Below are 23,899 nucleotides of genomic sequence, written 5' to 3' on the forward strand. Positions count from 1 at the left end.
CAACCCCGGGAACCGTTTCCTATTCCTAATGTTTAGCTCTAATCTGGCCGGTTAACCAGGATTTGAAAACATCTGAGAACCTGACGATGAACAGGCCATATCAAGTCATTAGCAAACCGTGATGTAACTAAGAGAAGCGAAAAATAGATACGTGCTGGCTTGATATACTTCGGAGGTAACTTGTGAAGGAGATGGAAATGCAGCATTTGGAAGGTGAGATCATGTCAAATATGATCTTGTATGACATCAAGAATTCAGATATTGCATCCTCGAAATTCAATAGAAACTGATCCTTGAGACTGAGTTCTCTACTATTGACCATTTATTAACTGGAGTACTGTGGAACTTGTGACGCCTTTTTATGGGCAATTCATGCCGGGTAAGCGAAGTCGAATCTTGCGTTCGTCATTGAGCCCACGTTCAGCACAAGACGCCAACCTCTCCTCCACTCGAAAGTAAGTCTTCCAAGTCTTCCCCCAAGTTGAGACAATCTGATATGGATGGCCACTTCAACTTTGACAACATGGAAAAATGCATAATGTTCAATTTGACTTGTGATCAGGAGCGTGACTCTTAATGGGTCGATGCACTTGGCCAAGTCTTTTCTGAGCTATGGTTTGTTAAATTATGTCTCGAGTGTAAACCCGTACACAATACCCAACTCGCACGTGCAACATTCATGTTGAAGAGCGGAGCGTTTACTGAGAAATCGCGCGTGTCCTGCATGTAAATGCTCCCGTTCAGATGAAGAATGATCCATCTCCTCTCCCATGTCAACGCGCAGGATTTAATGGAGGACCCACAGGTTGTTCACTTTCTTGGGCATGCTGAAAGCTTTTCTGAAGAAGCTGCAGATTAAAGGGTAAGTCTTCAAACAATATTTCCGAAAATGATTTGTGAAAGCAATTTCCAAAACCTGTTGGCCGAAGCTCCTATGAGTGTTCAAACTGTGGGGATTCAAATCATTTCAACCAAAAATGTTCGAAAGGTTGGAGACAATTCAAAGCGATTATCTGGAATTTCGAGAAATGCTCTAATCAAATTCGTTTGGGTACCAAAAAAAAGTCGAGATTGCTCTTCTTGCAATGTGTAAAGAGAAAAATGGTAAGAAAATGCATGTTATATTTTCAATTGGTTTTGTGGACATACTTTACAGATCATAAATTCTTTGTATTCGATGTTTCTTGACATATTCTATTATTGCATCGTCAATTGTGCTAGATTTTTTTTTTTTTTTGGAAGAATCGTATAATACAATTTTTGTGGCTTGTGAGATGGATTCAATGAAATATGTGATTGATTGATATCTTGCTTTCAATTTAGAGATTAGAATGATTTTATGCTCTCCAATTTTGTCACGTGTTACAAAGTAAGAAACTTTTTACGAGAAATTTGATTGATGATTTCTGATCTTATCATGATTTGCAAAGTGGAAATCCTTTTCAAGAGATTATTATGCATGATATTCTTTCCTTAAATGGTCTATCAAGAGGAGTTGGGAAAGAATCTTTACCTATCACAATTTCACTTAGGCTTTACCTTGACATGCGATGTCTAACATATCTTCAGTGACATTTTTTTTTTTTTTACAATGGGATATTATTTGATTACGCATATTGTTAGCATGAAAATCTTCATTATATGCCATAATTTATAGAAAGCATCTTTTGGCATTTATGAAGATTTCCTATCTTGTACCTAACAAAAGGAAATGGTTCAAATACGTGGACACCAAAAAGAAATTGGGCTTTCCGTAGGAAATTCTTCAAAGGAAGATTGATTGCAAGTCTACGCAAATCATGATGCTTTCAATGGAAATTTTCAAGCAAAGATTGACGAGAATCATATTTTTATCAATGGTATATTTCAAACACATACCTTGGGGTAAGAGAGAAAAAGGTTTTCTTGTCTATCATCTAGTTTGGCTGACAAGTCTTTAAATGGATTCATTACGTGAACAAAATATTTGATAATCGTCAATTGCTGAGATTACATTTGCTTTATAAGCTACACCTGCCATAAGCATAAGATATTGCACAGATTTATTGGGCGTATGTATTACATAACTTGACATGTGTAATACTTGGATATGGTACAAACATCTAATTTCTTTTTCGAAATATATCAGTAATACCCTTTTGGGATTTATGAAAATCACGATGCAATCAAAGAAGGATCTCAAATGAGGAATATCTTCTAAAAAGTAAAAGTTATTTTCTGCACATGCATGTTCGGATACTAATTGGTAATAATTTTTTCCATGTGTATAAGATCTTGCATAGGTTTAATGCTCAAAACATATACGTCTCTTTTGCAAACATGGTTAATATTATATGCATCCGATACTCATAATTTAAGAAAATTATTTTGAGAAAAATCATTGCATACTTATATGTATTTGGATGCACCTGCTGTATTCTTAAATGCACATTTGATAAGTAGCAAATTCGATCCCCAATTCTAAGGAAGGTATGTATACAAGCTGGATAGTCTATACCGCGAGAGGCGTGGTTTCATATTTGAATGCCATAGCAACGCCAAATCTGCCCCACATGTATTGATTTATGTTTTTCGTCGATACAAAGAGGTTGCAATTATCGTACTAAACTCATATGCGGCTTCTACGGAACGAAAAAGCAGCGATTTCTCACTGGCATATGCAGTTGGTTCCGAGTTCTTCCAGTTGCTTCTAATTTGAATCTATTCAATTCCTGATCCCCCAACAGCTTGCAATTCCTTTACAGTGCGTTTGGAAAGAGAAATCAGCATATTCATATGACAACAACAACGTGGCCTCATGCAGCAGGAGATACCATAAAATCAACATTCATAACATGACTTGAGTTATCGAAAGTATTAGTATTATATACTCACTGCCTAAACTTAGCAAATTAGACTTCCACCATAATGAGAAATGTAAACTATTTAGGTACGCGAAATACTAACTCTACCCCAGCTATAGCTGCGTTCTGTGAGTTTTCCGATTTTGAGCAATCAGGGTTGATCTTCAAGGAACCCTCCGCTAGTGGCTGCCAAGAGGAAAGCAAGCTATTTTCTTGTTGCAAACCTTTCTTCGACTTGGGATTCTACCTCAAGAAGCTAGCTTGTTGTGGCATCCCCAAGCACTAGCTTCTTACTATCGTGCTCTGTTATAATCTCTTATTACATAGATATAGTACACTCGGCGCAAGCGAAAGACTATTAAAGACGAAACAAGCGGCCACACACATATACAAGTGCATTCATGAGTAGATCATCCGTTTTTAACAAAAGAGTACACTGGAAGGATTCAAAAGGAAACCACCTACTCTCAACTACGTTATCAGCGCACTCCATCACCACCACTATCATCCATAGCCACAGATACTTGGGTATCCGAAAAGGGTTCAACAGACGAGAGTAAGCCGAAGCTCAGCAAGTAGAATTATTGACCCATTAACTAAACCATCCCTCCCCATCTCCCTTTTCTCTATATTGCTTTAGTTTTCCCCGTACTTGTTCTTTTCAATAAATTTCTTAGTTAATTTTGTGGAGCTACGATCGACATCTAAACTCTCCGAAGATCGAAACGCGAGTGCATCGGAAGAATATGCTCACTCCAGCTCCGGATGTTTGCTCCAAATTGTCAAGCGCTCCGCAAATTGCCGAAGTTTTTCTCTGTCAATCGGCTTATTTGAAAGTGATTTTGTAATCAACACGTATTCTTTTGCAATTACTCTCTTCCGATCTAGGGTTAGATTTAGATTTTGGTGTTATTCTATTCCGATCTAGAAATAGATCCGGGATTTGCAAGGCGTTTTTTATGCTATTTCAACATGTTGAGTTTGTTGTTATCTCTGCGCGATGATGGTGCTGGGGACGCCAAACCTAGGCGTGCACCGCCTTTTAGAAAAGGCATTGCTACTAGATAGGGACTTCTGGTGTATGCTCATCATTGATGATGATGTGAGATTCGGTGATCGGCCGCCGGTTGTGCTTGAATACAATATCAGATCCGTCCTTAAAGAATAAGCGAGTTTCTACAAGCTGGACCGAGTTAATTTACTTTTCGGATTTACTTGCTTTGTGAAATTTTCATTTTTATTTTGAAGTGATATATGTCTTTTTAATATTAAATAAAGATTTTTCTTTCAACCAAAAGAGAAACTAAACCATCAATTCATCAATCGATAAGCAAAAATAATCAACAACCAACCATAGATTACACGATTAAATTCACCACAAAACAAGTACAGAAAGGCCAATGTTAGTCTCCTATCAATCCTTGCCGACATCCGAGCCTCGAACTTCCATCCAAGCCTCTCCAAAGCTTTCGGCCTATGTCCTCATTAACTCAATCCTCAATTCTTGTCGATTCGACGGCACTCAAAGCGATCCAATCCTTAAATCCAGCCTACCCAAGGTCTCAAGATATTAGACTATTGCTTAGATCCAACATGCAAAACTACAAACGCCACAAAACCACCCTTCACACCCATGGCCGAACCATCCTAGGGACTCAATCCTCAATTCACGTCGACCCATGAACACTTTAAATGATCAGCTCATACTTTCAAGTTATCCAAGACCCAAGGATACTAAATTGAGCAACCAACCGGACATGCAACTTCATCCTCCCCTCCCCTCCATGCAAGCACGACTTTCTATCGGCACACTCAAGCCCACAATCAGCAATCCACGCTAATCGAATGATCAATGGGAAATTTAGTCACAAGGGTAAGAAGTCTTCTTGCCTTAGGTTCGTGCACGATAAAACGGGGATTAATTCGCTGCTCGAATGAGCTCAAACCGCCCTTCCTTCCTCCTTAGCGCCGCAGCCACCAAGAGGAGCAAGCGAGCGGGCGTCGAGCAGCTTCAAGGGCTGGATTACGAGGCTAGAAGGGCTCGAGGATCATTGGCGTCAAGCCATGGAATCACTGGCGCAAGGCAATAGCGAGATGGAGCTTGGGCGAGCGATCACCAAAAGAGAGAAGGGAGAGAGAATGAGAGGTGAGAACTTTGGGGTGGTCTTCAAATGAGAGGAGAGAGAGTGAGATTGCCCTTTTTATAGAGGGCTTGAGTCGGTGGCCGGTTCTTGGGGTTCGCGCTTGAATTGCAAATCACATTTCGCGCCAAACCGTTTTACTCAAACTAAAATAATTAATCAATCACAAACGATCCATATAACATTATTGTATCCGATTATATTATTAAACCAATCTAATCAACGGCACAAAATAATTAAAGCCCAAAGCCACTTTCACTATTATTCCAAGCCTTACTATCTCTATCCCGCTCATAAACTTAATCTGGCGAAAATTCAGGTCATCAAACTTGCTTTGTAATTGCCAGCTCAATCGTATTGCTCGGATCCGGCCGGCGAGCTCAAAATATAAAGGCCTTTCGTGCCTTCCAAATTGACCATAAGATGCCAGTAATTTCCTCGTGTGACAACTGGTGTGTGCTCAATTCAAAGCATTTCATGATCCAATTGTCCAAAGACCAAACGAGTGATAGGTATGTCTAAAAATTACTACTTTAATCTCTCATCTCCCCAAATCTCTACTGTCCAAGGGCAAAGTGGGAGTGTGTGCTCAATCGTCTCTGGCGCTTGGCTACATAACGGGAACAAAGGATTGTTGTGATTAGTGGTTCTACGATTTTCGCCGTGATCGAATCTGCTGCAACGGCTGAAGCCCTAACTTTCCTAAACTGCCTCCATTTGTCGAGGAGAGATGCGAGGGTAAAGGTACCGAGAATGTCCTAAATCTATTGCATTAGTATCGGTTCGGTCCTAAAACTTTCAATTGGATCAATTTAATCATAAACCTTTTTGCATTGGTATCATTTAAAGTCATCTAATCAATTTTGATCGAAAATCGATGACATAAGCACCAATCACGCCACGTAAAACGACCGTTGCTAACGTAGACATTTTTTAATATTTTTTATGTTCATAACAACTGTCACACGCGACACCACCGACATCCACATTAACGGATTTCGATCAAAATTACAGGATAAACTGAATTAGTATTAATGCAATAAAATTTTAAACTAATTTATTTAAATAAAAATTTAGAATTAAATTAATATCAATATAATAAGTTTATGACATTTTTTGTACTTTTCCCACGATGCAAAACGGGGGTTCCGTGGAGTTAAAGTGCAAGTACAAACAAATTGTACTTTGTCGGTCGGCTGCATTATGCAAGGTGAACTAAGCACGTGCAATCTCCGGGTCTGGATTGAGGAAAGCAAAGCGAAGCTGGCCCGTCTGCAATTTGCGAGCCTAAACCATTTTCCGAGAGAGGCGAACAAAGCTAGCAAGCTAGCAGATTGGGTTGCCAAGGCCTAGCGAAAAAACGAACTTCCCCTTAATTGGTTGTCTCGTCCTCCCCGAAACCTATGTTGGACATTTTAGTTTCTTATGTTAACAAACTTTTGTTCAGTTAAAGAAATTTCAGTATTCCAGATAAAAAAAAAATACTAACTCTACTGGTAGCCCACTGTAAATAGAAATCAAATTGCAGCCTCACTCTCCACATATTCTGCAATAAAAGGACCATAAACTAGTTCTGTTGTTTTTTCCCGCTCGTCTAGTTAAACAATGATATTAGCTGGGACAAGAGATATACTCAAAACACATGTCACATCACAAATTCAGGATGATTAGTACATCACCAGCAGCATTTTGAATTGCCTTTTCCTTTTACTTCCCCGTCACTACATACATCCCTATATTCCACACAAAAACCAAACGCTTGCTGAGCAACCGTTTCTCTCTTTTCTGCTAAGTACAATAATCAACAAGATCCTGCAATTACATTAGTAGCAGAATCCTAAATGCCAAGGTGACAAAAAATGGCTTTTCCAAACTACCTATGGACATAAATCACAGGAAGGCCCAGCCTTTTTCCATATTGTAAAGCAAGCCAACCAGTAAAAGATACATATGCCACAAACAAACAAACACGCTTCAATCGGTTTGCACTAACTGTGCAAGGAAGCATCCCGGTTGGACGCACCCAATGCCGAGATTTCATCTGTTGAAAGAGTCGGATAAAACTCATTGATATTAAGGAGGTTGAAAAACCAGTAAACACCCCAGCAATTGTTTCCCATTTCCAATATCTAGCTCTGATCTTGCCGGTTACCCAGGATTTGAAAATCTCTGAGAACCTGATGATGCACAGGCCACATTAAGTACTTTAGAAACCATGATGCAGGAGAAACAACAAAAGATATGTACAGGCTAAATGTAATTCAAGGTTAAATTCAAAAGGAAATGGAAATGCAGCATTCGGAAGGTTACATAATGGCGAATATGATCTTTCATGCCAGCAAAAAATCAGACATTGTATTCTAGAAGTTCAATAACAACTGATGCGTGAGCAGACAAGACAGTAATCTAAATTGCAATTTGGCTTCAGAAGACGAAGAAATTACAGAATAATCAAATGTAAATGGTACATGGCAGTGTAGGTTTGCATGATTCTTGAGACTGAGTTCTGTATTAGTGACCTATTACCATGTTGAGATTAGCATGCAACTCAGATGGAAAAACAGTCATTGGTCACTTCAGAGAGAGCACAACAGTACACTTCAAAATAGTCGGACAGGCCGGACTCTGACCGCAAGAATGAACTGATTTCAGATATCCCAAGAAAATCATTCATACTAATGAAAGACACAGAACCAAACAGAATGAAGTCACGGTAATCCGACCATTATAAACTATATGATTAATGCAGTATTTTAAAAGTCGGATTGGACTTTCCAGTCCTACTAGTTGGCCAAGGGCAGATATCAGGTCCAGAACACCAAAACCATGAGTGGTTGAAACCAGATTGAACCAGTGTCAACCTGATTCAACTTAGGCAGCCCCTGCTTGGCAGTTTGCTGGGATACCACACTCCACTTTGTTACCAGAACAGACGAGAGATATAAGTTTCAAGCTATGCACAAGCCCAGGGTAATAATGCAAACTGCAATGCTAGACGTCATTCAAACTGATTATCAGTAGATCACGCATACTTGCTTCCAACACTTTCGACCACCAAGCCAAACTCCCATCCTAACTTAAAATATAACAGAACATCAAAAATGGCAGTACCGAAACCATCTAAATGACCATTAGACAAGCCAGTCAGGGTCTGGTTTTAAAATAGTGTAATCATTTTCGGTGCAGAGGAACTGCCTAACCCTTTTGCTGTAACATTCCTACACAAAAAGGAATATAGGCCCAAAAAAGGAAGCAAGTACTCACAATATATAGTATCTCCTCATCATCTCCATTGCAGATGGATCTTTCGCTTGGCAACTGAAGAAGTCATCGTGATAGATGCTTACTTTAGAACTGCTTGATGTATACCAGCAGTCATAAGTATTATTTACCTAAAACCAGTGTGAGAATAAGTCATGAAGTTGTCATTCAAAAAACACATACGAAAGGAACCATAGCAATCCCGATGAAATGAAACTACTATTCAGGAAGATTGCAAGAACCTACATATAATGGTTTGAATTTAGCTGATAGCACTTTGAAAAGGTGCATGTCTTACCTTAAATTTATCTTTGGTCAACCAAGCAACACCAAAACCAGGTCTGCAATCAGCAGGAAGGGCCTCGTTTGGGGCCTCTGCAAGTGCTAGTCGAGTCTGACCCGATAAATGATCCTTATATTCTACCTGCAATTGAGGAAGTTGCAAAACAATAATATCAATTCAGCAGTCCTTAAGTGCGGTAGCTTTCTTTACCTATGACTGCTCTTGCCATTCTTTTACCTCGTCTTAGTTAAACCAAGATATTGAGCCCAATAAAAGCGTCTCTAATCTCCATCTATCTATGTATGAAGCACAATCGATTAATGACTACAATAAAAGTTCATAAACACGGAAGAAACACATGAATGCACCAATTCCCAGGAATGCCTGATTTGAAAGGAGCATAACAAGGCACTTACTAAAGCTAAGAAGAGCCAACAATTTGTTATCTGACTCAACTCTAAACTATACAAACCGAAAGTCATACAGTATAAATATAGACTAGCCCGACTTACAGTCATGAACATCAAAATGACCAAATTTGAATCAAGTAATTGTTTGAATAAGAAGACTGAAGAAATAGGAAAAAACCAGCAATCTATGTCTGCTGCTTTTACCAATTGTATTAAGTATGCATTAGATCAAGCTGACTTGGTTCATTTTCACTATCATAACAAGTCTCTTTCTAGAAGTAAGATTGGTCAAATTAGGCTATAAGTGCCTTCAGAAATACTATGGGAAACAGGATTTAACATTAAATGATTCAACAATCCATTCAAGGTAAGAGTTATCAAATCTAAACATAAGGAGGGCATTTGCCAGAGACAGGTTTAACCTAATCAAACAGATCTTACCACCCCCTTCTCCTCTTCTCACCTTCATCCAAATCATAGAAGTAATTTATTTTTCTTTTTCATTTTCATCTCGAATGGTTCTTGCAACTTTTATGGCCATCTCAAGCGAAGCAAGAATACTCACGTCAGACGTTTCTAAACACCTTCAAACTTCATTGTATCCAATGTATCAATTAACACACATTAATGCTTTTCAGCTTCACGGTAGCTCATTGAATTCTTACACAGGAATAGTATTTTTGCAGAATGACTACCAGCTGATTCACAAAGTTCCCCTGTGACTTAAAGAATGACATGGCACTCGTAAATATACTGGCACATGACAAACCAACAATAAGCATAGAGTAGTTTTACTATATTCCTTTATTTGCTCGACTGAAACTTGTAGCTAAAAGATATAGTAAGAGATTGACTATGAAAATAGGACAAATGACACGACAAATATTTCCTCCGACATGGGTTGACTTAATTTTTCGCAACCCATATAATAACTGATAGTGCTATAAGATTCATTACACACTTAAATGAATGAAAAGATAGCTTATAGCGGTCATGCGCACCATTATCCAATCTAAAACTCTGCTTGAAATGGCATAGGCACATGGGATGTTCATGCTCTTGCGCACGCTCGTGCACACAGAGATCAGTAAATCCTAAGTAGTGCTCCATAGCATTATAGATGCATGTCACATAATGCAGACATTTTGTGAGGCAGCTGTATAGACAATAAGAATTAGGGTAGAGAAAAACATGCAGATAACTATGAAAATTCTGCCGTTTCAGATGGAACAAGGGGACAGTGGAATCAGCGAAACCGAGCCTCATTGGCCCGAATGGTAACATGGTTAATTAAAACTCACACACTAAAAACCGTATTTACTCCTCAAAGGACATAGAATCACCTTAAATACTGAAGCCCAATAGTAATCATAATGGCACCGGAATTTCCTTTTCTCGGACGAACTGAAAACAATCTTGGCGTTGTAATTCAACAGCCCAAGCTCGCAAACTTTAGACGATCTTATGTCCACACCTGCAAAAAAAATCAAAACTCAGCATATGACACTCAAGTGAATAACACGACCTACAATACGAAAATGGAACTCGCTATGTTTCATCTAACGAGTCATCACATCCTACATCTTGTCCATTTCTCATCATTAGCTAGCAGCTGAAGTAGCAAAAATGACCAAGACGACAACAATCCACAACTTAGCTCAGCCAACTCCAATGATAAAGACCCGAAAGCATAAGCAATAATTCAACCGAACTTACTGCTGGAGACGATTTTGCACTCGGAAGGTAGGGTCATAGGGCTCGGGATCGAGAAATTACTGACAAGGAGAGCGACGACGCCGATCAAAAACGACGAAGAGAAGAAGACGACGACCGGGAAGAGAAGAGCGACAAACAATCGGAGCAACACGTAGAGCCTCCCCTTCTCATTCATCGCCTCGCGATCAGGTGGCGAGGCCGCGTCGCCGCCGGAGGAATCCATAGCCTCTCGACGCTCACCCCGTACGGTGAGATCAGGACACACAACGAAGAAGCATGGTGAGACCAAGGTCGTCTCTGCGTCGAACTGAGCGATCCGAAGGAGCGATCGGAGAAATATCCTCCGGTCGCCGAGGAAACCAGGATTTCCGGCGAGGGAGGCGAGGCGGGTCGTCGTTCTCGGCCTCTCGCGGGGAGGGGAGAGAGAGCAGTAGCAGTGACCCGACGGTGGAGGAAGATATTTTGTCGGGAAAGAAGTGAGTAGTCAACGGTTCATTTGGGCTTCAGACAGACGCGTTGACTGGGCCTAGAGAAAGGCCGAAAAGAGATGCTACGAACCGCTCCAACTGAATTGGAATTCCGGAACTTAGCGCCGTCTATTTCGCAAAAAATAAATAATTTAAAATATATATATTCTTAAAAATAATTAATTGTATCCCTTAAAATAGTTACTCAATCAAAATATTTCATTATAGACCACAATTTATGACTATAATTTTCCGTGAACGATGAAAATATTATCGATAGATTCATTTTTGTAACAAGAGAAAGGATTTAATAAGATGTTTTCTAAATTATCCATCTTTCTCGAAACAAAAGAGGCATTTAGCTCCACTCTTCTCATCTGCTCGAATTCGAGAGACTCGAGTAATTGATCGAGGCGAGATTGAGCTCAATTTTGATTTTTCATTGTCGACCCCCATTTTAATTATTTCACAAGTTTTAGCCAAGGTTAGACGAAAATTTACCTACATAAACCAAGCAGAGAGGCAAGTCGAGTTTGAGATTACTCCAAGTTTAATCGAGTGGACTTCGAGATAGAAATATGTAGGCTAGAAAAAAAAAATCGAGCCCAAGTCAATACCGGAGTTGCATGTGATTGCTAAAGGGGTATTAATACTGTGGCGCGTTCTCTTTTTTTTTTTTTATCACAAAGGGATCAAAGGAGTCCGGCAGACCTGACTCACACGAGGTTAGCTATAATGTATTCCCTGCTCACCTCCAGCCGATTCGGAAGGTTATTCCGATTACATCTGGGCAAGTCAAGTTCGAGTTTTAAGGACTTTTTCCAAATTACTGTTCATGGCTTAATTAGTCTGATGACAATGGTATTTTTTTTCTGCAAAAGATAAGGAGATGTCCTTGGCAATATTTTTCGAACAGATGATAATTTGTCCTTGATCTCGAGGCACCTAATTAGTATCTTCCCAATATTGATTAATGACGTCAGCCCGAGGCTTTTTTTCTATGGGGCTATTATCTCTTTCACAGGCGACGTCGTATAGCCCTGGGTGTAAGCTAGAAGAGAAAGTTGTGACTGGGCCTCTTTATCATCATCTCCAATCATAACATTTCGTATGACATAAAAGTCAAACAATTCAAAAAAAAAATTATGCAAAAAATGGTAATTTCTCTTTCTAGATGAAATTATTGGACCTAGCGGTTCTCCAGGAAATGTCGGAAATAGTCAAAGCTAAGATTTGTTGCTGTCAAGGTTTTATTGGTGACATAAGGGTAGGCTTTGGACCGCCCCATCTAGACTTTGGAATTGAAGTGTAGTTTCTCCAAAATCATTGATTGTTTCTCTCCATCATGGGTTTCTAACTTCGAAGTTAAGAAAAATTTTGCAACTTAATTGAGTTTGGTAACGGCCCAATTCCTTTTTGAAAAAGTACCGACTTTAGATCGAATCTTGATTTCTGCCCAAACTTATTTCACCTCGTAAGAAAACATCGATTTAGGCCGGGTCCTACTTCCGATCTAAATTTCTTTTTGCCTCATAAATAAACACCCACTTTATGTGGGTCTTAATTGTTAAAATTTGACGCACAATCCCAGCAAAATAAAAGCGTAAAATAGCAAAAAAGAAAAATTGAGATATGAGATTTTATCCCGATTCATCCTTAAATTAGGACTACGTACGGCAGAGGATTCCACTATAATTAGCACATCATGCCTCTCGTTACATACCTCAATTACAAAAATATATATTTAGCTGTAGCTATGCATGAATCCAAGTTCAAACTATTAACGATAAAAGCTCTCCGGTGTTCACGATATGCTTCTATCTTGAGACCCCTGCCCGCTCGGCGTGGAGCGGGATCCACGTGCTTTCTTGTCGTGAGGAAGTATGAACTATTCTCCAATATTAATTCCAAGCCGAACATTATTTTTTTTCTATTTCAATTGATACTCAAATTTTAGCCGGACCTTGATCTCGTCACCATCAAGCTTTTGTCCAATAACGCAATTAAAGATTCAACGTGTCATGTCTCTCTTTCTCTCTCCCTCCACATGTCATTTCGCGTGATCTTATTTTATTTTTTTTCCTCTATTCTTTCTTTCGAAAAAAAAAAAATTCTCTCGGGGAGAAGCTCGACATCCGAGCTCGGTGTGTGCAGACAGCTTCAGTTTTCCGTTTATTGGCTCTTAAGACATCCGAGACGAGATTGAGCTCGATTTTGATTTTTCCTTGTTGACCTCCGTTTTAATTATTTCATGGGATTTAGCTAAGGTTAGGCGAAAATTTACCTACATAAACCGAGCAGAGAGGCAAGTCGAGTTTGAGATTACTCCAAGTTTAATCGAGTGGACTTTGAGATAGAAATATGTAGGCTAGAAAAAAAAATCGAGCCCAAGTCGATACTGGAGTCGCACATGATTGCTAAAGGGGTATTAATACTTGCGGCGCGGTTCTCTTTTTTTGTATCACAAAGGGATCAAAGGCGTCCGGCGGACCTGACTCGCGCGAGGTTAGCTATAATGTATTCCCTGCTCACCTCCGGCCGATTCGGAAGGTTATTCCGATGACATCCGGGCGAGTCAAGTTCGAGTTTTGAGGACTTATTCCATGTTACTTCATGGCTTAATTAGTCCGATGACGATGGTAATTTTTTTGCAAAAGATAAGGAGATGTCCTTGGCAATATTTTTGGACAAATGATAATTTGTCGTTAATCTTGAGGCACCTAATTAGTATGTTCCCAATATTGATTAATGACGTCAGGCCGAGGCTTTTTTCTCCGTGACTATTATCTCTTTCACAGGCGACGTCGTATAGCCTTGGGCGTAAGCTAGAAGAGAAAGTGGCGGCCCTTTATCATCTCCAATCACAGCATTTCATACGATGTAAAAGTCAAACACATCAAAAAAATTTATGCAAAAAATTGTAATTTCTCTTTCTAGATGAAATTATTGGATCTGGCAGTTCTCTAAGAAATATCGGATATAGTCAAAGCTAGATTTGTTCCTGTCAAGGTTTTATTGGGGACGTAAGGGTAGGCTTTGGACCGCCCCATCCAGACTTGGAATTGAAGTTACAATTCTCCAAAACCATTGATTATCTCTCTCCATCATGGGATTCTTAGGTAGAATTTCACTTCGAAGTTAAGGAAAAAATCTGTAACTTAATTGAGTTTGGCAACGGCCCAATTCTCTTAATAAAGTACCAACTTTAGAATGAGTCTTGATTTCTGCCCAAACCTATTTCGCCTCATTACAAAATGTCAATTTAGGTCAGGTCCTAGTTCTGATCTAAATTTCTTTTTGCCATATCCGGATCTAAATTGTTAGGATTCGGCGCACAATCACAGCGAAGTAAAATGTAAAATAGCGAGAAACAGAAATTGAGATAAAAGATTTTATCCTAACTCACCCTTAAATTAGGGCTACGTCCAACAGAGGATTTCACTGTAATTAGCACCTCGCACCTCTCGTTGCATATCTCAATTATAAGAGAAAAACAGCATATATAGTAGCAGCTATGCATAAGCCCAAACTCAAACTACTAATGAAAAAATATGAACTTAAACGATAAAGGGTTAATATCACGGAAAACCCCAAAATTGTATACATATGACAAATTTACCCCAAACTATTTTTTAACTACAAAAAACTCAAACTAGTACACTTATAACAAATTTACCCCAAACGGGTACACTTGTGATAAATTTACCCTCCGTTGATTTTCAATAAATTTAACTGTCAAATTGCTGGGTTGGATGACACGGGCGGTTGACAAGTATACCATTTTGGGGTTTTTGCCCTCTGTTTGTCACAAATTTATCAATTTGAAAATTTTTCATGATATTAACTCAATTTAATGTAAGGTAAATTTGTCACAAGTGTATCGGTTTGGGGTATTTAATGTCAAAAGAATTAATTTAGGGTAAATTTGTCATAGATATACTAGTTTAGGGTTTTTGGTGGTCAAATAGTTTGGGATTAAATTTATCACATGTGTACCAGTTTAAAATTTTTCGTGGTAAAAAGAATAATTTAGGCTAAATTTGTCACAGATATACTAGTTTATGGTTTTTCATGGTAATAACTCAACTATAAAAGCCCTCCGATATCCCGAAGACACTAGCCCCTTGAGACTCCCGTCCGCTCAGTGTGGACATACTTTCCTGGTGTTGGGGAAGATGAATCACACTCAACATTAATTCTAAGCCGAACATTTTTTTTTCATTTCAATTGATACTCAAATTTAGCCCGGCCCTAATCTCGTCACCATCAAGCTTTTGTCCGATAATGCAATTAAAGATTCAACGTGTCATGTCTCTCTTTCTCTCTCCATCCACATGTCATTTCACGTGGATATTTATGTTTTTCCCTCTATTCTTTCTTTCGAAACAAAAGAATCTCCCGAGGAGAAGCTCGACATCTGGGCTCAGCGTGCACAGAGAGCTCTCGAGTTTTCGGTTTATTGGGTCTCAAGACTGTGCAAGGTTTATCCTAAATTTATTTTTGCCTCGTAAACAAACACCAACTTTATGTGGGTCTTAATTGTTAAAATTTGATGCACAATCACAGCAAAATAAAAGCGTAAAATAGTGAGAGAGAAAAATTGAGGTACGAGATTTTTATCCTAATTCATCTTTAAATTAGAGCTACGTACAGCAAAAGATTCCACTATAATTAGCACATCACGCCTCTCGTTACACACCTCAATTACAATATAAAATATATATAGCTGTAGTTATGCATGAGCCCGAGCCCAAGCCCAAACTACTATTGATAAAAGCTCTCTGGTGTTCAAGATGCGCTTCTCTCTTGAGACCCTCACTAGCTCAGCGTGAAGAGGGACTCACGTGCTTTCTTGTCGGCGGGAAGTATGAATTATTCTCCAACATTAATTCCAAGCCGAGCATTTTTTTTTTTTTTTTTTTGCTTTCAATTGATACTCGAATTTTAGCTGGACCTTAATCTTGTCGCCATCAAGCTTTTGTCCAATAACGCAATGAAAGATTCGACGTGTCATGTCTCCCTTTCTCTCTCCCTCCACCTGTCATTTCGCGTGATCTTATTTGTTTTGTTTTCCTCTGTTCTTTCTTTCGAAACAAAAAAAAAAAATCTCTCGAGGAGAAGCTCGACATCTGAGCTCGGCGCGCACGGACAGCTTGAGTTTTCCGTTTATTGGGTCTTTAAGACCGTGCGAGGTTTCGATCGCGATGGGTGCTTTTCTTCGCCGAGAAGGAGTCACTCTGGAGACGAAGAAGATGAAAGGGGCTAAAAAGCGAGGGCGGGGGGTGAAGAAAAGGCAGAGGAAAAGATAAAGACAACCTGGAATGGCACATGGAAGGGAGGGATAGAGTGACGGGGCCGCAATTGGAACCTAACCTGAAATTTGTACATTTTAGTGGGACAAACAAAAAGAAAAAAGTTCGGGCAAAATCGAAACACAGACTTCAAGTTTACGTCTCTTTATGAGATGAAAAATGTTGGAGTGTAGTTCACATTCTCTAAAGACAGGAAAGCATGTGGGTCTCGCCTCAAGCTTAGCAGGAACGCGAGTCCGGGGGAGCTATCTCGACGGGAGTCTCTAGAGGGTAGCATCTTCTGTACTAATTTTTCATTAACGGTTTGGGTTTCGGTCCATGAACAGCTACTACTATATATACTATTTTTTTGTTTGTAATTGAGTGGTGTAACGAACCAGAATAAAAATCTCGTGTCTCGATTTTTTCCTTCTCGCTACGCTTTATTTGGTTATGATCGTACGTCAAATCCTAATAAAAAAAACACGTGTCTACATCAGGATTTAAAAGCAAATCGAAAAACGATACTTTTTAAGGAAATCAGGCCATCCGAAAAAAGAAACATATTGTCTTGCAGTAACTCTCGAGAGAGAGAGAGAGAGAGCATCTAAGAACCATTGGAGGTGAACACAAATTCCAAAATCGAGAATCGAACTCATCACTCATCACGCAATCATTTTTTTTTTCCTGTGCACTGACGGACCACCTGAACAAAAGCCGTCCAGAGATTAATTTCTTCTTGCATTCTTTCGCCGGTCACGTTCAGCCGATGCAGACACGGACGCAGGCCCCTTTTCTTGTCAGAGATTTAGTTGTTTTCTCGTCCGGTTCTTTCTCGGGGGCATGGCATTTCCCCTGTTCTCTACGAAATCTAGGAACAGGCTGGCTCGTCTTGCCTTGTATCGTCTCCATATGATATCTGCAAGAATGGTGAGAGCTGATGATGATTTTACAGAGTATGTTTGATGATGCGAGAAACTGTGATTGATTTCTTTTTCACACGGTCTATCTGTTTAAAGGCGTTTACGATCCGGCCTATCGCTAAATAAATCGGATTTTGCTGGTTATGTTTTGATGAGTCTATCATCGCTCTGCCGAAATGAATTAACAAGTAGAGGGCAACTCGACTCGGGCTCCAATTGACCGTAGATCAGGAGATAAATGTGTGGTTTGAGTTGCTACCCAATTTCATTCAATTGACGTTAGGGTTATAAAAAGAAAATTATTACTTAAAAAAATTTGCTGAGGGATCATTACCAAAAAAAAATTATGAAATTATTATATAGATTTCAATTCAGTCCTAAATCTTTTAATTTAATCAATTTAGTCGTACACTTTTTGATCATTTGCCGCTAATATGGACAACAACCGTCCTACATAACAAGATCGGTGCTTAAGTGAATAATTATCTACATTTTTTTTAATAGATTTTTCGAGTTATCCGTAAATTTCTTTAATTTCTTCTTCTTTTCTTTTCTATTTATTTTTTTCCCTTCTTCCTCCTCCGGTTGTTGTTGGTCATGGCGATCGGCCACAGGCAACGGTCGGCGAGGTCATCCCTCACCGGATAAGGTGAGGTCAACCCTGCCCGGCATCGCTTGTGCCGGTGGCCCGCTATCACCGAGGCTCGGCAACCGGCAGAAAAAGAATGGAAAAAAAAAAAAAGAGAACAAGAAAAACTCACAAAAATCATAACGAAAAATCATAAAATAAAATATAAAAAGTCGCGAAATATTTCTCAGGTCAGTGTTGGCCATCTGTGTCATGAAGGATGCCCGGCGTTGATTAGGATGCTGCTTCAAACTCTTATGGTCCGTATCATTGAAAATGAGCCGTGATTTTTGAAAATGGACCGCCTATTGACTAGGAAACACCATTGCGGGGACCCCGATCATCGGGACCAAAATGCGTGTAGCTTCTTCTTCCAAAATAAGAGAGAAAATCCGGATGGAATTCAGTGGGGGTACGAATGACTGTTGAGTGCTTATCCTATGCCTATGCCGTTAAGTTTTGCAAGACAAAAAAAAAAAGGAATGGTCTTCGAACGTTTCGTCGACATTAAGTATGATTCCTGAATTTTTTTTCTTTTTCTGTTAAATCTAACTCTTGAACTTTTAAAAAGCTAATCCATGCGAAACGTGTTAAGATTCGACGCATAATCAAATTGAAATAAAAGCGTAAAGGGATAAAAGAAATCGACACAAGGTTTATCCCCTTTCACCTTTAAACTGGGGTCTACGTCCAACAAAGAATTTCGCTATAATTAGCATATCGAACCTCTTATTACATCATTCAATTACGAGTAAAATATAATATAATATATATAGCAGTAGTTATTCATGAGTCAAATCCCAAATTACTAATAAAAAATTATGGGCTCAAATTATAAATACCTTTCGGTATCCGGGGGTGCTACCCCCTTGAGATATTGCCCGCTCAGCATGGAGCGAGACCCGCGTGCTTTCCTATCAATTGGGAATGTGAACCACATTCCAATAATACCGCCCTTTGATTAGAAATTCCAGTGCCTCTGGCCGAAGCCGCCGTTATTTCTATCGACTTGACCTCAGATTTGCCATACTGCGGCCCCCGTGATTTAACATGTAGCTTCCATGTCACGCATGCACCCGCATCTCTCATTGTTCTCCTAAAATACAAGGAGCAAGGGAAGGAGGGGGTGGAAAAAGCCAATTTCACTCGGTAAACTCTAGCGTGACAGTCCTCATAAAAAAAGTGCATGTGACGTGGAGATGTACCTAACAAAAGAACTATGTTGAGCGGATTTTTGGAAGTTTAAGGAATGTAGCTTATCGTAATTTTCTATAGAGTAAGTCTTCACAGATATAGGTTATTTTCCCAATGGCATATTAAGCTGACTTATAGATAAATTTTAAGATATTAATTTAACGAGGACGGAACATAGAAGTCTCAAAAGGCAAATAAATTCCTTCGGCCGCGCCCATTTTTTGTCTCAATTTGGCCTCTATGTATATGTGTCAAACAGGTGACTCAGATCGGGTTTGGATTTGGTGGAATATGATCCGATCCATACCGATCCATTTAACTTATTTTAACCTATTTTTATGCTATACAAATCTTGTGACCCATACCTGACCCGGCATATATTATTAAAATACTTCAATATTAAAATCAAGTTAGAGAAAATTTGTTTCTTATGCATTTTTAAAGATATATATACTGCTAATTTTTTTTATAGTTTTATTAGTTAATCAATTTATGACATATTTAAAATCCATTTATGACCCATTAAATTTCTAAGTAATCCATTTATGACTTATCACCATGAAATGTGGGTCAAATATGGTTTATATACCCATTTTTACCACCTCTTCTCCTGTGGTACCAAAAACATTGAGGTGGCGTTGGCTTCGGAGAAAATTTCGCTGATAAAGGAAAATACTTTTTTTTGTGAAAACCATCTTTAAGGAAAACGTTTACCATAGAGAATTCATTTTCCTGTTTTCTTCGACCCAAATAGTTTTCATTTTCCACGAACTCGTTTTTCGATTTTTCACACGTTTGGCGGTTCGCCGAAAATGACCGGTCAACGGAACCCATTTACGGTCAGCAAAAAAAAAAATCCATACTTAAAGTTAGGAAAGCGAATTCCCTAAGTTAAAAAGTGAAAAATATATTCCCGTATAATTATTTCTCAAAAAATACTTTTTCTTTATCATGGAATATTATTCGAAACAAACACAACCGCCTCCCTGATTTTCAAACTACTCAGCCTTCTTTTGTTCATGTATTCTTCCGCCATTCAAGCAGATTTTCTTCCGGATCATCGTGAACCGCTGATAGCGACGAACATGCGATTAGTCTTTTTTGACTAATCAATTCAAGATTTATTCATTTGACAAATGTCCGACAAAAAAAAAAAACAGTGAAACTTATTATTGGAATTCATTACATGTGGACGTGGAAATACGTTGCTTGCATGTCGGTGACGACTACGACTTTTCCTCTTTCGATCTTGGGTTCTTTTATTCTAGGAAAAGGGATAAGGAATGCGACAACGGCAATGGCAACGAAAAGAATAAAGTCGGAAACCGACACTCGTCGGTGATGGAGGATTTTTTTTTTTTTTTTTTGTTGGCTTTTTAACTCGGTATTGTAATCTTCCATTTTCCAATCTTGGAAATGAAAAAAAGAAAAATGTGTTCGCATTAAATTACGATCTTAATTTTGTACGTGATTAGATGTCTAAGCGCGCTTTTAATTGGACGGTTATGTATAGATATAATTGTAATCTACCGATCGGAAAAATTGATCGAAAGATTTTAGAGGAGATCCGGGGTTAGAGAAAAGTATGAGCTAGTTTTTCAAATTGGTTAAGCTTTAGATTTTGCTTCCACTTGAGGTGCCATGAAGCCTTTTTCTGTTTATCTAATTAAAATATGATTACCAAGTAAAATAAATAAATTATCAAGAAGGTCAAAAGGTTTATGACTAAATTGACAAATCATCAAATGGTTTAGGACCAAAATTCACACAAATTAAAATGTTTATGACTAAATTGACCCAACCGAAAGGTTTAGGATTGGATTGGCCGCCGTAAAGTAGGTTTAGGATTTTTTTGGACAATTTTCCCAAACAATCGATGTGCAACAGGTGTCTGGCGTGCAATAGAGAAATCGATGATGTTTCTTTTTAGATCAAACAATAGATTGACGCATGGCATATGTCAATGGCCGAATGAATGGAGTAGGAGATAAATGCAAGAGATGGATGTAGGGGAGAGCAAGGGGACCTAGCTATCACCACCTCCATGTCCCTCTTCCCATCACCATCCAATTGAATTGGTTTGATGTGTGGCACATGACAATTAAACATCAAATTGAGGGGGGAAAAGCAAGCGTAGTGTGGTGGCAAGAACACTATAATGGCAGCATATGGAGAGAGCGAGGAAGCAAACGATGTGACCTTTTTTAATTATGCGATAGATCCATAAATGATATATCTGAATGATCTAGTCAATGGATGCGCGAGATGGCCGTAGGAGGAGGAATGAGCCCATCACCGCCTCCAATCACGATCTATTATCACCGACGAATAGACATATGAGTGCCACCTGACAATTTAACACCAAACTAAATACACTCTCTCACACACATGCATAAGACTCTTCATGTGCAAGCCCGAAGACCACATGTCATCTCGATTGAAATTGAATCCTAGAAAGATATATAAAGAAGGAGGTGAAGTTTTCAATCCATGCCGCAATTCTCAAACTAGGGATGAAGATTTTGCCATGTATATCTCCAACTAATTAAAGATGCATAAATTCACCTCGAAATTTCTTCACACGATTCTTTATAAACAGAGTTATTGATTCAGAAACTCACCACAAATTTCATCCTTTGGTTCTTGTTATCTTGTCAGTTCTCACTAAACTACTTCTTTCTCCCAGCTCTCTTACATGCATCGTGTATGTGTACGTCACTGATCACTTTCGAGAATGCAAGTTTCTACTAAAATATCAAGGAGAAAATTGTCTAAAAAGTCCTAAATTTATTACATTTTGACCAATTCAATCACATAACTTGTAATTTTGTCAAGGGAGTCGTAAATCGTTTTACGTTTTATCAATTGAACTCATCCGATCAATTTTTAACCTGACATTGTTGACATGGATGCCGATGGCGCCATATAGGACGGCCGGTGCCGATGTTGACAGCATTTTATGACTTTTTTTAAAAAAAATGAATTTTTTATGAGTTTTTTGTTTTTCTTTTATAAATTCCAGCGAGGATTAGCGCGTTGACTGTTGACATGTGAAGGCCACGAGATCGTACACCATTGAATTCAGTGTCTTTGCTGCCATTAATATAACACTATAATCTCTCTCTCTCTCTCTCTCTCTCTCTCTGCAGCACCGTCACGGTACTGTAATAATTGAAGGGAGCATCTTTATTTATTTTTATTTTTTTGCCCTTGTTATTAAGAGAGGTAGACATGGTTTAGTGATTCTAATGATGTAATTACTGCTTACCGTGCACGGCTTAATCCACATGCGAGGGATCACTAATCCATGTGCCATGCATGGCCCATTCCCACCTTCCACACATCTAAGTGAAGATTTTAGTAATTGAGTAACGTAAGATGCTTGTTAAGCAGCCAAATGAAGACATTTTTTTTTTTGTAATCGTGCTTGATCAAGTGTCGGTACACATCTGCCATTTCTAAATGTGCTTTTTCAATCTTTTCCGCCGACATATTAGGTGTGGGAAAACCTGATTGAGTTGTTGTTTTTATGTTGAGGATGATATATTAACGAGGGTGCTATTGGTACAATGTTTGAATTTGACAACACATAACATGTCCCGAATAACAATGCTATCGATTCGAGTCAAAGGACAAAGCCATCTTTAAAAGGAAAACTATCAATCACGCTAGAATTGGGATCACATTAGATGCGCACAGCACTCCGAACCGAATTTACACCCTAGTTTTTTTTTTTCACAGCTGAGATTAAAAAAAAAAAAACGAAGAAACGATTTCTTGGTGTTTTCTCTCTCTGGGTCTTCATGGTATTGTCTCTTCTCGTGAATTTTTTTTTTTTCAAAAGTACATGGCCAAACATGAATTTAACTGATGTCTTGTGTGCCTCACCATGAAATGAATCCAAACCATTTCATCAAAACTTTGAACATTCTCTCTCTCTCTCTCTCTCTGAATGCTAGTACAGACACAACGTAGGGTTAATGAATTTTCAATCGTGGGTTTGATTTTACGGATGTTTTTTTTTTTTTTTTTGGGGTCCGAGGTTTGATCGTACGAATTACAGAACCAAAAAAGGTGCAAAAAAAAGGAAAAAGAAAAGTGAAAAGCCAAGGGAGAAAGTAAAAGGAGGCATTCTCTGGTCCAATCCGAAAAAATGTCGAAGGAAACTTCGAGGAAGGAGACGCGGCGAAGCGTATCGTGCAGAGAGAGAGAGAGAGAGAGATTCACAATCTGATTTCACCATGGCTACAAAGCCGAACCGCATGTGTTCGTAGTTTAAGTCCGAACTGTGGTATTTTTTGCCGGCATGGATTCCGGTAGAAAAAAATTATTTGAATGAACCAAAGTGGTGTCTTGTCTTTTTATGTATCTTTTTAAATTGAGCATGACGAGTGCTATTCGTTTTATCAAATTCAAATTAATCGGTAGGTATATATCGATGAATTAGAAGTGATCGATGAGCAAACCTGAATCGTGTGAGACCTTAGAATTGGGCGGACATTGGAGCCCGGATCCACCGATGACTGAAAATATATGTGTGCCGCGCGCGGGAGTACAAGCCAGGTAAGACCTAGCTCGGTCCCGTAACTCGGTTTAAAGATGCCTATCGGCATTTATGGCTTGGTTCGAGTCCATGTGGGACCTTGGAGTGACAGACTTATGATCGGGTCTAATATGGACATCACCCACATATAGATTTAACTAATAAGAACTATGGTGAAGGTTACCATCGACAAGGGCCG

At 38.9% G+C, this 23,899-nt stretch overlaps 1 protein-coding gene across 1 annotated transcript; it reads right to left on the bottom strand.

Annotated features, from left to right (window-relative positions):
• Positions 1–6,464: 6,464 nt before the first annotated feature.
• On the bottom strand, positions 6,465–11,091 carry LOC115757581. Its single transcript, XM_048276308.1, has 6 exons — positions 10,655–11,091; positions 10,282–10,412; positions 8,544–8,669; positions 8,249–8,376; positions 6,978–7,161; positions 6,465–6,796 (listed from the first exon to the last, which is right to left on the bottom strand). The coding sequence occupies exons 1-6, from the start codon at positions 10,875–10,877 to the stop codon at positions 6,773–6,775; spliced, it is 816 nt and encodes a 271-aa protein (XP_048132265.1). The 5' UTR covers positions 10,878–11,091; the 3' UTR covers positions 6,465–6,772.
• Positions 11,092–23,899: the final 12,808 nt, after the last annotated feature.

This window comes from Rhodamnia argentea, chromosome 3 (genome assembly GCF_020921035.1).
Source record: "Rhodamnia argentea isolate NSW1041297 chromosome 3, ASM2092103v1, whole genome shotgun sequence".
NCBI lineage: Eukaryota > Viridiplantae > Streptophyta > Magnoliopsida > Myrtales > Myrtaceae > Rhodamnia > Rhodamnia argentea.

What these genes read in the sequence shown, in the direction of transcription:
- LOC115757581 (XM_048276308.1), bottom strand. Translation starts at nt 10,877, where the DNA reads ATGGATTCCTCCGGCGGCGACGCGGCCTCGCCACCTGATCGCGAGGCG. An exon ending in GTGCAAAATCGTCTCCAGCA is followed by an intron (nt 10,413 to 10,654) that starts GTAAGTTCGGTT and finishes TTTTTTTTGCAG; the next exon opens with GTGTGGACATAAGATCGTCT. An exon ending in ATTGGGCTTCAGTATTTAAG is followed by an intron (nt 8,670 to 10,281) that starts GTGATTCTATGT and finishes CCTCAATTGCAG; the next exon opens with GTAGAATATAAGGATCATTT.